At 37.6% G+C, this 13,654-nt stretch overlaps 2 protein-coding genes across 11 annotated transcripts in view; one reads left to right on the forward strand and one right to left on the reverse strand.

The window, feature by feature from the left end:
• Positions 1-13,654, forward strand: part of SYN2 (synapsin II) — a 143,672-nt gene that overhangs the window by 119,542 nt on the left and 10,476 nt on the right. For both annotated transcript variants that reach the window (XM_048957734.1, XM_048957736.1), the window contains exon 10: positions 2,566-2,715. In XM_048957734.1, coding sequence (XP_048813691.1) covers positions 2,566-2,715 — 150 coding nt within the window. The remainder of the gene's footprint in view (positions 1-2,565; positions 2,716-13,654) is intronic.
• TIMP4 (TIMP metallopeptidase inhibitor 4) overlaps positions 1-13,654 on the reverse strand; it is a 107,527-nt gene that overhangs the window by 53,307 nt on the left and 40,566 nt on the right. The gene's annotated exons all lie outside the window — the stretch shown is intronic.

Raw genomic sequence — 13,654 nt, forward strand, 5'->3', positions numbered from 1 at the left:
AGATGCAGAGTTTTGAGCAACACCTCAAAGCTGCTTCTTTTATCCCTGGCCAAAGAATGACAACTTTTCAATGTGTTCTGGTAAACAGCGTGGAAATAACTCCCAAATACACTTATGTGTAAGCAGTCGTTGAAGTATTTGGAAATAGAAACTCAGAGTCAGAGCCCAGTCCTCTGGATCTTCATCCTATCTAATCCTTTGGCAGGATCTTATTTTAGGCAACTTCTTTCACGGTAATTCCAAATATATTTTTTAATGTAAGTGGATCTTGAAGAAAGTGAGGTTTCCTTTCTCACACCTGTCATGCTTCTTCACTCAAGCCTTTCTTCTTCATGCATTCATTCGTCTTTAGGAAACATTTGCTCTAGATCTCAACTATTATTTCTTTGTTTGCTTTAGGTTTATTTCAAATTCTCTTTGCTGTGAGAAAGCTTAGAGGAGACATCCTAGATTTGGAAATCCCAAAACAAATGTTGTCAGCACTTTGATTGCCAGTATGCAATGTTAGTGTCTCTCATAAATCAACAAACAGAAGAATAATGTAAACACTTTTGGGCTTCAAGCTAATGTTATCAGAACAAAGTCTTTGTCAGCATCACTAAGAATTTCTATAGCACTATAAAGAGATCGTGTGCAATGTAAGGTAGTGGGTTGAGGAGAGTTTTGTTGGCCCTACTATATATACCTCTTCATCCCATAGAATTCACAACCACCAGCTTTATTCCCTTCAGTCTGATCACTGTGACAGCCCAACAAAGAACAACATTCTTCCACTTTGTGAATATTTTGCATAATTGGGTCTTATCACAAAATTTCAGTATCTTCCCTTCAACAACACAAGCTGAGTAATTAATGAAAAAAGCTCAATGTGCCAACTTACATCAGAATAGCTTTCTGAAGAGATGGGAATCAGCTTCTCCAGTCCAACTAGCCCTGCATGCTGTCAGCAGAGCCCTTTTCCAGTCCTTTTGCTAGAGATTGGGTAGGAGTGAGTGACATTTATGAAGTTTCTCTATCATTAGCACTCCCAATTGCCTGTGGCAGAAAAAGTCTTCCAGCAGTCTCTTGATTCTGTTGAACCTTTTCAGTCCTCTTCCATTTACGTGCAATGGAGAAGAGAAGCCAAAGACACACAGGGAAGTTCACTGCTGAAAGTACTAAAACACCTCCATATAATTCACTGATCTAGATCACCTTCTAGATCTGGGCAAAATCCATAAGGATTCCTTCTTAATGATGCTTTCCTTCTTCATCCACCACCATCCTCTCTCTTACCAGCACAGCTTACTTCTGCATCAACTGCAAGATGTGTCCACTCTAGTGAGAAATTTTGTGTGACATTTTTCATCTGGCACACACTGGAAATTAGATGGACACAATTCAGTTTGTACAAACAATCTAACTGGGTCAGACACAATAACAGCCATCAGGTATATTACCACTAATGTAGTCCAACTGCTTTATCCTTTACAGTCATTTATTAATTGCTAATATTACTGCTTGTGTTGTAGGCTTCGGTCACTTGTGATCCACATCTGTGAGATACACCAAAATGCAGAGCTGCAGATGACACGCTGTCACCTTTTTCTGAATTGAATGAAAGACTGCAATTTCTCAAAAGCAAAAAATTAAATCCTCTGTGATTGCAGAAATAAGAATATCTATTGCCATTGTGAATAGTAGTCAGGGTCACTTTGTAATCCTTCTATTTCTCATGAAACACACAGAGATGCATCAAAAGTAGGTTCCCTGTAGAAGTAACAACACCTCTGAGGAAATAAGAGATCCTTGCAGCCCACTGAAGCAAACAGAATTTCAGTGTTAGTTTTATCCACTAGAATAGCTGAATGAAAATGCTGCACTGTGTTGACCAGTAACATGTACCATGGAAAGAAGTACGTTTTGATCGGTCGGTCTGATATTCTGTTTTATTATGTTTTGTTCTGTTGGTTGTTGGTTTTTTTTGCTTCAGCTGCATTGCAGCCATGCTGCTTTTCAAAACAGCCCATCAATAACAACAAGGTCTTGTTACAAAGTTTTCTCTAATCAATAAGGATCCTTGCTGTGAGAGCAGAAATCCAACAAAGAGCTGGGTAGCTGAAGTTCTAGTTGGTATTTCCATGTTCTAATTCAGTTGATGATCAGAGCTGAACCACAACAACACCTAAGAGAAAAAAAATCCTCAAAAATGTAGCTTAGACAGCAGTGCAGACAAGTTCCAGCAGTCAAGAGAATAGCCTAAAAAATCTCATATTCCTTATCTGCTATAGCTGTGAGCTTCCCACCAGAATCATGTTCCTTAAAGAGTGCGTGCCCACGTACTGTACTGCAGCTGTATGTTGCTTGGAGCTTAGAAAGAGATGATGTGGTAAAACTGCTGTTCTCTTGCTCTGCTGATCCACATCCTGCACTTGGGCTTTTTTTGTTTTTTATTCTGGTATAACTTGTGCCATTTATACAGATCCCATTTGTGTTTTGTTTCTTTTTCTTATGTTTTTAAAGATGACCTGATATTCTAGACAGATGTGGAATAAGTTTACTTTGGTGCCATATTTTATTTTACAGGTCATGGACTGTGCAATGCCTCTGATTGGTGAGCATCAGATCGAAGACAGGCAACATATAACTGAATTAGTTGTAAGCAAAATGAACCAAATGTTGTCCAAAACTCCTATACCATCTCCTCAGAGACCCACTGCCACTCAGCAGCCTCAGGTAGGAAATCTCTGTCTTTAAAATAAAGCAAATTTCCTATAATGTTACACTCAACGTTTTCCTTCAAGAATCTGGCTGGACAGCTATGCAGATGTACCCTCAGCTACAGCAATTCAAGAGCTTTTCGATATGTTTGATGGATTTGTCATTTTTGAGTGAGATGGATGGATGTAACTGAGTAGTGCAGGGTTTTTTTACTGTTTTGTTGATATGATTCTACAAGTAAACTGACAGCTCTGGATTCTATGAATTATTAGGTTTTGTATTATTTTTTTTCAGCTTCATCTACATGAAATGTTATAGAAGTTTAAATATCACAACAGTCTTTGCCCTGAGGATATCAGTAAGAGTGCTAAGATAATTCTTGCTCATGTGCATTTCTGACCTTACTTATATGATCATCTTTTGATGTGCTACAATTCAGGAAAATGCCTCTCAAATCTAGGAAACTCCTGAAATACGCTTAGCATTCTATCAAACTAGTTTCAAAGATTGAAAAGGAACGATTTTCATCTATTGTATTTCATACAGTCTGATAATTAAAGCATGTTAACCACAGAATTCTGCCCTTCGCTTTGCTACCAGCTGTCTTTCAGACTTTGGTCATTATCCTCATTTCCATTTCTGTGCTTACAAATCCCAAGTCTCTTTTATTGACACTTTAGAAAATTTCTGTGGGTGTCATTAATTTGTACAAGGTTTTAACAGCATGAAGAGGCCACCTAAGTGCTAAACAGCAGCTCTTATCAGTTCATAGGCTAGGCAGCAGGTCTAATCAAGAACAGTGTTACTAGCTTCAACTTTCAGGTGCTTCTTTTAATATACTGAAGGAATAAACCATGACAATAAACTATTAAGGACTGCTGCTTGGTACCAGCGCAACACCATGCTGATCAGTTAATTAACAAAGTAATCAAACTATATTACAGTAATTACCAAGCCGAAATCGAGAATCTATTTTTACTGCCAGTAGGCTCCATACCAGGTAAACAGTTTGAAAACAGTTTTGTGGCATACCTCAGACAGACAAGTTCTTGAGGTAGGGTGACTAATTTGTTCTTCAAATATATCATCATGCTTTAAGTTATAAAAATACACCATCCCACATAAAAAATTGGTGTGGCTTCTATTTATATTACAGCCACTCAAACCTAAGCACAAATTGCTGAACCACACACAATGGAGACGTTTCCATCCAGCATGACTCACGTTTATTGTATAGAGCACCGAAAAAGAGGGACAATAAAGGCAGAAAATAAATCACCTCATACCAAATGCAATTTTTTCTGAGACTGTAAAATTAGTCATACGTACAAATGAAGGAAAGTGTCAAACCCAGAGCTGCCCAAAGATTTATCAACACAAATCAAAATTTGTAGCAATAATGGACAGATTCACAGTGACTTCGATGCTTTAAATCACTAAACCTAAAGTCCTTTGTAAGCATGCTTCCCTGGATTTCAAAGAAGGCAATGATGGAAAAATGTTTGTGGTTACTGGTGTCATACAAAGAAACTGGTTACCTGTTGTATGTAAATACAGGTTTTTATAATTTCCACCTAAAACTGCCTACAGACGACCAGATCTAGAATGAAAACAGGACAGGCAACATTTTTAGAAAGTTTCTAAATTCCTCAGTCATTTCTGTCACCCATCATGTCCATGAAAAGGAATTTTTTCCTGTTAAGCAAAGCAGCCTTGGATGAATCAAAAGATAGTATCAGCTGGTGAGCTGCTGAATTTCTACTGTGTTTCCACTGATAAGTCTAGGTTACTGAAGAACTCAGCCTTTACTAAAGGCAACAGAATGTGATTCAACATTAATCTTACCTGCCTTATCGTGTTCCTTACTTATAAATTACAGTTGACCAAAATCAGAGATACATCCCTTCAGAATGTTTGCAATATTATTTACATTTCTCAGTTAATCTGCTTCCTTAAATTTTTCCTTCTTACATTACTCACCAGCTTAGGTCAGGCAAATGGGATCTAAATTCCTATAGAAGATGCCATTTGCAAACACCATGAATCTTCTCAGGGAGACAATCATGAGTATTCAAATCAGCTACCTCCTTATGTGCAGTTCATTATTAACTGGGTTGTTTTCCTAAGAATACAATTAGTCTGTTAAACCAAGCTGTCCCTTACATCTTTGAACAGATTTCTTCCTTTCTAATCTCAGGCATTATTTTCTATCCTTGAAAAATAAAGCCCATTCACCTGCAGAGAAAGGAGAGACAGTGCATATTCATGCAGTCCGTATAAAACTGAAGGAATTTATCCCAAATAAAGTATGTGCGTGTCAGTGTGTGGTCTTAGAGACTAAAGTAACACAAATACCAAAAAGTCAAATGAGTGGTTTACAGCCATAGAAGTGCCATATTTTAATTCCCCTATTATCTACATTTGGGTTTTTTTAATTATTTATAATGTATCTGTGGCATTGGGTTCATCATGCAACAAAACAATGTTTCAGTTTACAAACGCCCTCCATGGTCAGTACTGTTCCAATTAACTAGTAATCCATCAGAAAACAGTGATTAGGAAAACAAGTCTTTGTTTAGAGCTATGCAGCCAAATCCTGATGGAAGCGATTGGCCTTGGAATATGTTTTGAAGGCCAGCAAAGTTCCTTCTGTCAGAGTGCCAGTAGTGAATTCCAAAAATAAGAACCTCAGACAACTCTGTTGCTCATGTTAAAAACTCAAAAGTGCAGATCCCGTGATTCTTAAACTTGTTTGAGATATCAACTTATTTACTAATTTGTTTATAAACCCTTTATAACAAGGTACACTGAAAAGAAGAGGAATAATCAGTGAAGGTGAAAGCACCGGTGCACAGTTCTTTCTGTTGCTCCTCTCCCCCCTGTCTGTGCAGCCAACAAACTGTCGTGCTTTTGTGGTCTCAGCTTTCTGCATACCTTTGACAGCATGATCAAACCATACCAGGAAAGAGAGCATTTTGAGTTACAGGACTCAAAACTTACCAGTTTTGTTCTTATCAGTCACTTTACGAGTCTTCCCACTACAAAGAAAAGCAAGAACCCCTGGACAGCTTTATCTGCCTTATATAACTGTAAATTCAAACACGTACTTCATTTCTATTTATTTTTTAAAAATGACAGCTTGTTTTACATACAGCCATGATGAAAACATTCAGTAGAAATATATCTAGGAATGTGATTTCTGTGGATTTTTTCCATGAAATGAACCAAAATCCAGGTGTTCTACTTGTAGGCAATAAATGGAAATCCAAATTTCCTCCTTTTGCAGCCCCTTCTAACTTTTGAAAACTCTTCTAAGAAGCCTCTCTCAAATCCTTCCTTAAAATACAAAACAGTACGTGAAAGTACCCAGTGAAATGCTCCAGGTAGAGGAATCGCTTAACTCTGTCTCCATCTTTTGACAGGAAGGATCACTGCTGAAAGTTCTGCTGTGTGGATTTGCAAAACTACAGGCGGTTGCTCAGTAGAGGCTATTTGATGAGTGCTTCTGTAGCAACATTTATATATAAAGCAATATTAGTAAAACACATTCAAAGCTGCGTATCAAATCATGATACTTGTAGTGATTAAGCAAATTCTTTGTAAAATATTACATTATGCAATAATATTGCCATAAAATTCAAATGATTACAGTGATATTAGCAGTTGAAAATAAGGAAAATCATATTAAGAAAATCTCAACAGCTCTGTTGAGATCACGCTGCATTATCAGCCACAGAACAAGGAAGTTTATATCCCTAATGGAAGTGAGATGCATGCACCAGAGGCACAATATCCATAACCACATAAAATCTCAAAGAGCGGAGCATTCCCCAGTATCCTGGTTACTTTCTATTTAAGAGAAAGAAGTAGCACACCATCAAGAAGTATATAAATAATGCAGAAGTGGAGGATGGTGCTTTAATTGTTTTGAGACCAGAACAGCAGAACTTGGCGTATTTCCTTTCATAACACTCTATTTTAAAACATTTTCATACTTTCTTTACTTTCTACCCAGAGGGAAGTTCAGTGCAATTACTTTAAGTTCAGTACAGAGTCAATGAGCTGCTCCTCACCCCTCTTCTGCTACACAGACATATGGTTGATTTTTTCTAATTTTTGTCTTTATCTTATTCGTTCTTCACTCCCTGCGCCCCCATGTGATTTGACTGCAGCCAAACGGTTCTCTCCTGTTTATTTTACTACACTGAGAGAGCAAATTGAACCAAATGTGAACACCGAGTGGATAAAAAGTATTAGCTCCAGAGAGAAAAGCAAACTTATCAAGTTACCTGTTCTTGTGCTTCCATAATAGTGGTTACAGTTCTATTCCATTCCATCTGTTGTATTTGCTATTTCTTCATTTCAAAGCAAACTCCTTGTGATGGGCAGCATTTTTTTTAACCACTGAAGCTTTTATGCGAGGTAGACAATAGAGTTACTTGATTTGATCTTAACTGAAGGGAATACACGCGACTGGGAAGGATCCCTGTAATCCATCATGGAGTTTTATGGAAATCTAATAGTCAGTATTCATCTGCTTGTTACGAAAAGTAAATTTTTCTGTGCTAAAGTCCAGGCATGGATCTCATTTCTGAATGATGCTCTGCTTTGCAGTCTCACAGAAGCTCACCTGCAGTGTAACAGTTGATTAGTTGAAGAGCATCTGGGCCAAGATTAGGCCTGCTAGAGCTTTGTGTCATCCATCAGCTGCTAATGCTCAACCTACTCACATTAGCCAGGCTATCTTCATACCACCAACCAGCACCACCTCCAAGAACTTGCTGTCACAGTCCCTCTCCACTTACTTCAATACTCTTTTCATACACATTTGGGAAAGGAAAGACTGCCTTCTATATGAATGAGGGTAAACATAGAGTTTGAGTACTAACACATGAAAATCCTACTGAACTGATGCAAAGCAAATCATTCCCTGTTGTAATTAAATCTACAATAGCAGACAACAAGAGTAATTTAAGAACTGCTTGCCTTAAGCATGTCACTAAATTAGCTGATGAGCCTTAAAACTATATGTGCTGTATTTCTTTGGTAGACATTTAATTAGGAGATAAATGGCAGCCATATCATCTGTTCATAAAGAGACACACATGGATTTGTGGAGTAGTATCCAAAAGAAATTCAGATCGTAAACATACTCAAGAGATTAGCCTGACTTTCTCCTTGCTTATGGCAAGGCAGCACGGAGATCCCATGATATTAGTATATGCCTCTTCAATTATTTGTATCTCCAAACCATGACATCACTGACTCTATATGAACAAAGCAGTATACCTAGCCAATAAACAGAGAACTTATCTGTGTAGCTGGTAACTGAATATCTTCTGTGGTCTACATTAGTGTACAATGAGCTCTTCTTATGGTGTGTGGGTACCTCAGAAAGTTTCTTTACACTTTGACAGCCATCAGTGACTACAAACGAAATCCTATTACTTATTCTGTACTACTTGTTCTCTGCATCTGCCTAGAAGTCCTTTTAAACCATAGTTCCTAGGAAGCAAACTGCTTGTTACATTAAGATGTTTATAGACTTATTGTTGTGACTCAGTGGAAAAGCAGTCAGGCAGCAGCAAGATGCCCAAATAGTCAGAAAATCTAAGACTGTTATCGAGACTCATTAAGAATATTGCTGAGCCATTTACCCACAACAGAACGCTAAAAAATACGTTTAAGGTCATGTAAGTCATACAGGCATTCTTTCAGTTGTAAAGTAAACAATGTTTACAAGTTCTCTGTTAAGCTGCGGGTTCGCTCTGCTCACTGCCCTGCGTTCTGCTTCCTTGAGTCCCAGCGACACCTCGTGGCCTCGTCTTTGTGGCAGCTGATGTCCTGAGCTGCCTCCAGCACGGCAGAGCACTGCAGCACACCGCAGGAGCTGCACCGCCCTGAGCAGCAAGTTGGGTACATTTTACCCACGCGAAATGCTCTCTCTCCTGCAATTTCTGATACCTCTATTATCATGCATTTACACCATTTAATTTCATTATTTTTAATACAGAAAGTATGTGCTTACTTAGTATGTACATATATCTAATTGTACATATATATGTGTGCAATATTCAGCTTTGTGTATTTGAACAAGAGAAGATTATTTTAATCAAAGGGGCTTTTTTAACATTTAGTTATTTTACCTTCACAAAAATACAAGAAAAGCAGTTGTTATGATGTCAGATCCTAATGATTTTAGATCCTAATGCATGGAATTAAGAAAAACAGAAGAAAATAGAATTGTAATGGACTTAACAAGAGCTGAGTGCTTCTTGATAATAGGCATGAGGAAGGCACACTTCATTCCACCTGTGTTTACAACAGCCAGGTTTAATTATCACGCATAAATAATGACAGCATATATTTTATTACACCAATTTTGTCCATCTTTCATTATGACATCTATTCAAGGCAGATCCTTTGTTCTTTACAGAAGTGATAGGGATCGCAACAGACTGAACTGATGGATTAAGGGTACTTTATAAGAGTTCTGGCTGAGTTGTTGAAAACACTGTTTCATTGCATGGTTTGATTTAAGCTTGACATTCAGAGAGCAAGATACGAAAATTGAAGATCATGCAGGAAAATAAATCTGAGCCTCTGTGACAGCAGTAGGACACAATGCACAGATACTGAACAGAGATTTCATTGAAAAATACTGTAAAGTTTAAAATAACCTATTTAAAAATGTTTATTAAGATCCTGTACCAGTAGATGGAGTAATCACTACAGAGGTAAGTACGTATGGCTCAGTTCTTCTAGTAGTGATGTCTACACGGTTGGTTTTGGTGGCTAGCTGGAAATGTATCAATTAAATGAAGATGATTAAATCAAAATACCAGTAAGTGCTCATCTTTCCTAGCTTGTTTTGAATTAGTGTGCCACAACTAAACAAGCGTGCCTTTTTAATGTGCTTTTTAAAGGGATACTTCAGTAATAAAAGACACTAGAAGGCACATATTAGAAGGATTATTTGGTTACAATTTTTACTGACATCAATAGAAATTAGTGAAAACAGAAGTTTTCAGGATGTTGCCTTGGTTTTGTGGATTGTGTTTTTGTTTGTTTGTCTCTAGATTTTGTGAGTGTTTTTTTAATTAGTATTATTATTATTGCTTTTCGTTCTGACTGTACTGAATGTCTGTTGTCAGTGGAGTGTCTGGGAAGAATACATGCATGATCTCCCTGCAGATAAGCTGAGTAAAGCTTGATAACAGAAAGAGCTGCTCCCAAAATATTTCATAGAAGAGAAAAACAAAGGGAAAGATCCCATAAGCAATGTGACAGACTCCAGCATCAGGACCGGGATGATCAGAATAACTTATTGTTTGTAGGACAGGTAAGTAAGGCAACAGCCTTACTGCTAGTAATTTTTATAATACATAAAGCAACAAAATGCTAGATAAAACTGGGAAAAGAAAAAAAAACCAACACATATTAGAAGTACTGCTAATTAATAACTTTTAAAAACATATTAATAATGATTTTGGTCAAAACTGAACAACAAAATAATGCTTTTCTTAACTTTCTGACCATCTGTCTTCCAATCTGCCCATTATGTTGACAGAAGCAGACAATGTCTTCAAGAATTCTGAGACTCCATGGTGACTCACCTCAAGAACAAAGGAAATGTACTTAATTCTTAAGTAATCAAGAGCATTCCGATGTAGAGTATATGTTCTCAGTAGATTTTTGTGAGAAACAGCTTCCATTTCTCACATTTTTGGGAGTCTTCAAGAAGATGTCTTCAATCTGTTATGTAGCAAAACTCAGTCTTTCAAAATTAAAATGAGGAAAACAGTGATCCTATCACTATGGAACACCAAGTGTTGCCACATAAACAGATACAAACATAGAGTCTAAGTTAGATCTCTTTGTTTGGTCTTAGTGCTATAATTGCAATCATATAAAAACCTCTATGTTTTTTCTATTTCGTCATATTTTTCATCTATTTCTACTGATTCTACTGATTCTGCTTATTTAAGCTGAACCTAATAGAATCATCTTTTCTTGGAGGTTTTTCCTTCGCCTCCTTTCCTTTCCCCACTGTGCTGGGTGTTTCCCTTCTACTTTTGTGTTATCATTCTCTGTCGGCACTTGACTTTTTAAATTTGATCTCTCTGAATTCTAAGTCATAACCTGTTAGGCAAAGCCATCTGGCTGTATTCCACATTTAACTTACAAGGATTCTATCTATCTACCCAGTAGTCATCAGCATAGTTTATTCTGAATAAGGACCACATGCTAAATAAGCATTACAGGTTTTGAACATGGGTAATAACTACCAAGAGAAATTACAGAACAATCCAAAACAGTGCAACTCATTTTCAGATATTCTTGAATGATCAATTGGGAAAAAACAAGCAACCTCTCTGTTCCTCCACCACTCGTCTAGTGGTGGATCAGTGCTCCATCTGCCTAGCTGCCAGTAGTTCAAGCTTCTTTTCACCTGTTCAAAGATTGTTCTCCAGTATCTCCTCAAGAGACTCAAGAAGGTTCTCAGATTCCAACAAGTCACCAGCGATGCCCACATGTGGCTCTGTGCTTGTGCTGTATCAGACAAAGCAAGGAAAGAAGCCCACACAACATTGGCAGACAGGTCTTACGTTCTGTTTGAGTTCTGAACTTCAGTCTTCTTTGGGGTATGGCTCTTTGCTCACTGACTTGTCCTTTCCCAAGCCTTTTCCTGCTCCACCATTCTGTAACACTGATACAACAATATTCTGACAAACTACTCATTTTAAGACCAGACTTGAGTTAGCTCCATCTTTTTTCAGACCTTCTGTTTCAAAGCACAGATTTCAATTCTGAATGGATCCAGTAATGAATGGATCATTGTGACTCCAGGTTTTAACTCTTCCTGTTCATGAAAGGATCACTTGTCATCTCATATTAAGAAGACCAGAGGAGCTGATACAGCATAGCATCAGACAACATCCCTGGGTCCTGAGCTTAGAACATTCCTTACAGTTTCAAATAAGAGCACAGGATATTGACACTAGCAAGCTCTAAGCTACAGGTATCTATGTACACTGAGAAACATTTAAGGAAGATTAACTTTCCAGTAACTAGATAGTCTTCTAGATATGCTGTACCACTTTCATCTTCCTGTCCATCTATCTTACAGCTCTCTTTCTGTGGTATAAATATGCACACTCATTACATTTCAGTTCCAGCTGCTTTAGCACACAGGGAGCTCTCTCCTATCACATAGTCCACATTCCTTCTTTGTCTGTGGGGAGCAATTTTTTACTGGGAAGAACTGCCTGACAGCTGCTTTGCAACAGCATACTTTTAATGTTCCCTTTTCAAAAACTGAAGTTGAAATCTGGCTTCATTAAGCAATAGTTGCAATAAAATCAGATTGCATCCTTGTCCATTAGAATTACCATCTGTCTCTGGAGTGGGACCAGTTAACTTCAACAAGTGCTGCTACTTGTTAAGAAACATTTTTTTTCTGACAAGTCGACATCCTACATTTTGTATAGAAATGTCATGTTTGGTAGTGAGATATTTCTTTTTTTCAGCAAAATAATGGAAAATAGATCTGGCATAGGCAATGTGATGTCACCTGTTTCATTGTCCAAGAGAAAATATTGAAGTGTGCCATTAAATAGCAGTGAATCTACACTAGGATATTCTTTTTTCAGAGTATGTGTAAAAATACTCAGGAAGAAAACTCTTCTATAGGAAGAAATTAGTTATCTAACAATAGAAAGCACTTTGTATACAAAACATAAGCTATAGTACTTTTTGATGTTTAAAACCAAAACTTTTTCAGTGCATGATGTAAATACTGTTCCAAGTAAAAATTAAGCTGCATAGCTTGTTTTCTCCTCTTAGCAGTCATTTCCCTTCTCGTTCAGAGGAAGATTTTACAGGTTTTGCATTGATGATTTGGAAAGCTGGCTGAGCAACAAAAGCTGGCCTAAAGTTTTTAATTCTGTATCACAAGTGCAAAATGAAGATGTTTTGTGCTGGCATCAGTTTTGCTGAGAATATGTTTGGGCCAAGCTGAACACTGAAACTCCAAACAACTGTAAAATGTGGGAGTGGGTTCTCCTTTCACTGGCCTCTTTGCACGAGGTGGTGAAAGTGGCTCCTTTCTGAGGTGTGCCTGACCACACCTGTCTTACGATTAGAATCAGGCCTATTTCACTGCCTGTCTCAGTCCACAATGAATAGCAAAAAGCTTTGTTGTCATGTTAAGCTCTACTACCAAGGAAGCATTTATGAGTCACTTACACCACGTTCATCCTGTAGAGAGTAAGGTCTGTTCTAGCAACTGGTGAGTACCCTTACCATACACTGCACACTGAAGGCAGAAAACAGCAACAAGGTGCTAAGGAGTTCCTTATTTTTTGATTCTCCATATCACAAAGTCAATTCAAGATCTCAGTGTTTTGCTAAATAATACAGTAGGTGCTTATTTACAACCCAGTTTTATTCAGCTAATGCCTGTTTCTTCTTGGTTCACATTGTCCTTTAGTGCAGCTTGTTCCCTATCTAGTGCTTTGCCATTACAGTGCTGTAAAAAGAACTGTACTGCCTTCAAGCCTCTTTGGCTGAATTAAGCTAGCTGAGTTCTTCCAAATGCTCTAGCTACACACTCTTCCATCTGCCTGCTCAGTTTAACAGTGCTTTTCTACATCTGATGTAGAAAATCATCTGATGAGCTTATATTCATCTTTCTTTACCAGGGGTGATGTTCTTCCATTGTAAGGACTAAGTATTTGTATCTAGGAGACTTTTAATGCAATCATTTTCTATTGACATCCTACTTAAATAATCCAAATTACCCCTCTGCTTTGCAATCACATTTCTTCCTTTATACAATCAATCTCAGCTTGTACTTTGGCAATTCTCAATTGATCCTACTATTTCTTGATCTGAAAAATATGGCTTTCTTTTCAAATATTGAAATACCTATGAGAAGCTTCTATCATTGCAT

Source organism: Lagopus muta, chromosome 11 (genome assembly GCF_023343835.1).
Source record: "Lagopus muta isolate bLagMut1 chromosome 11, bLagMut1 primary, whole genome shotgun sequence".
Lineage (NCBI taxonomy): Eukaryota > Metazoa > Chordata > Aves > Galliformes > Phasianidae > Lagopus > Lagopus muta.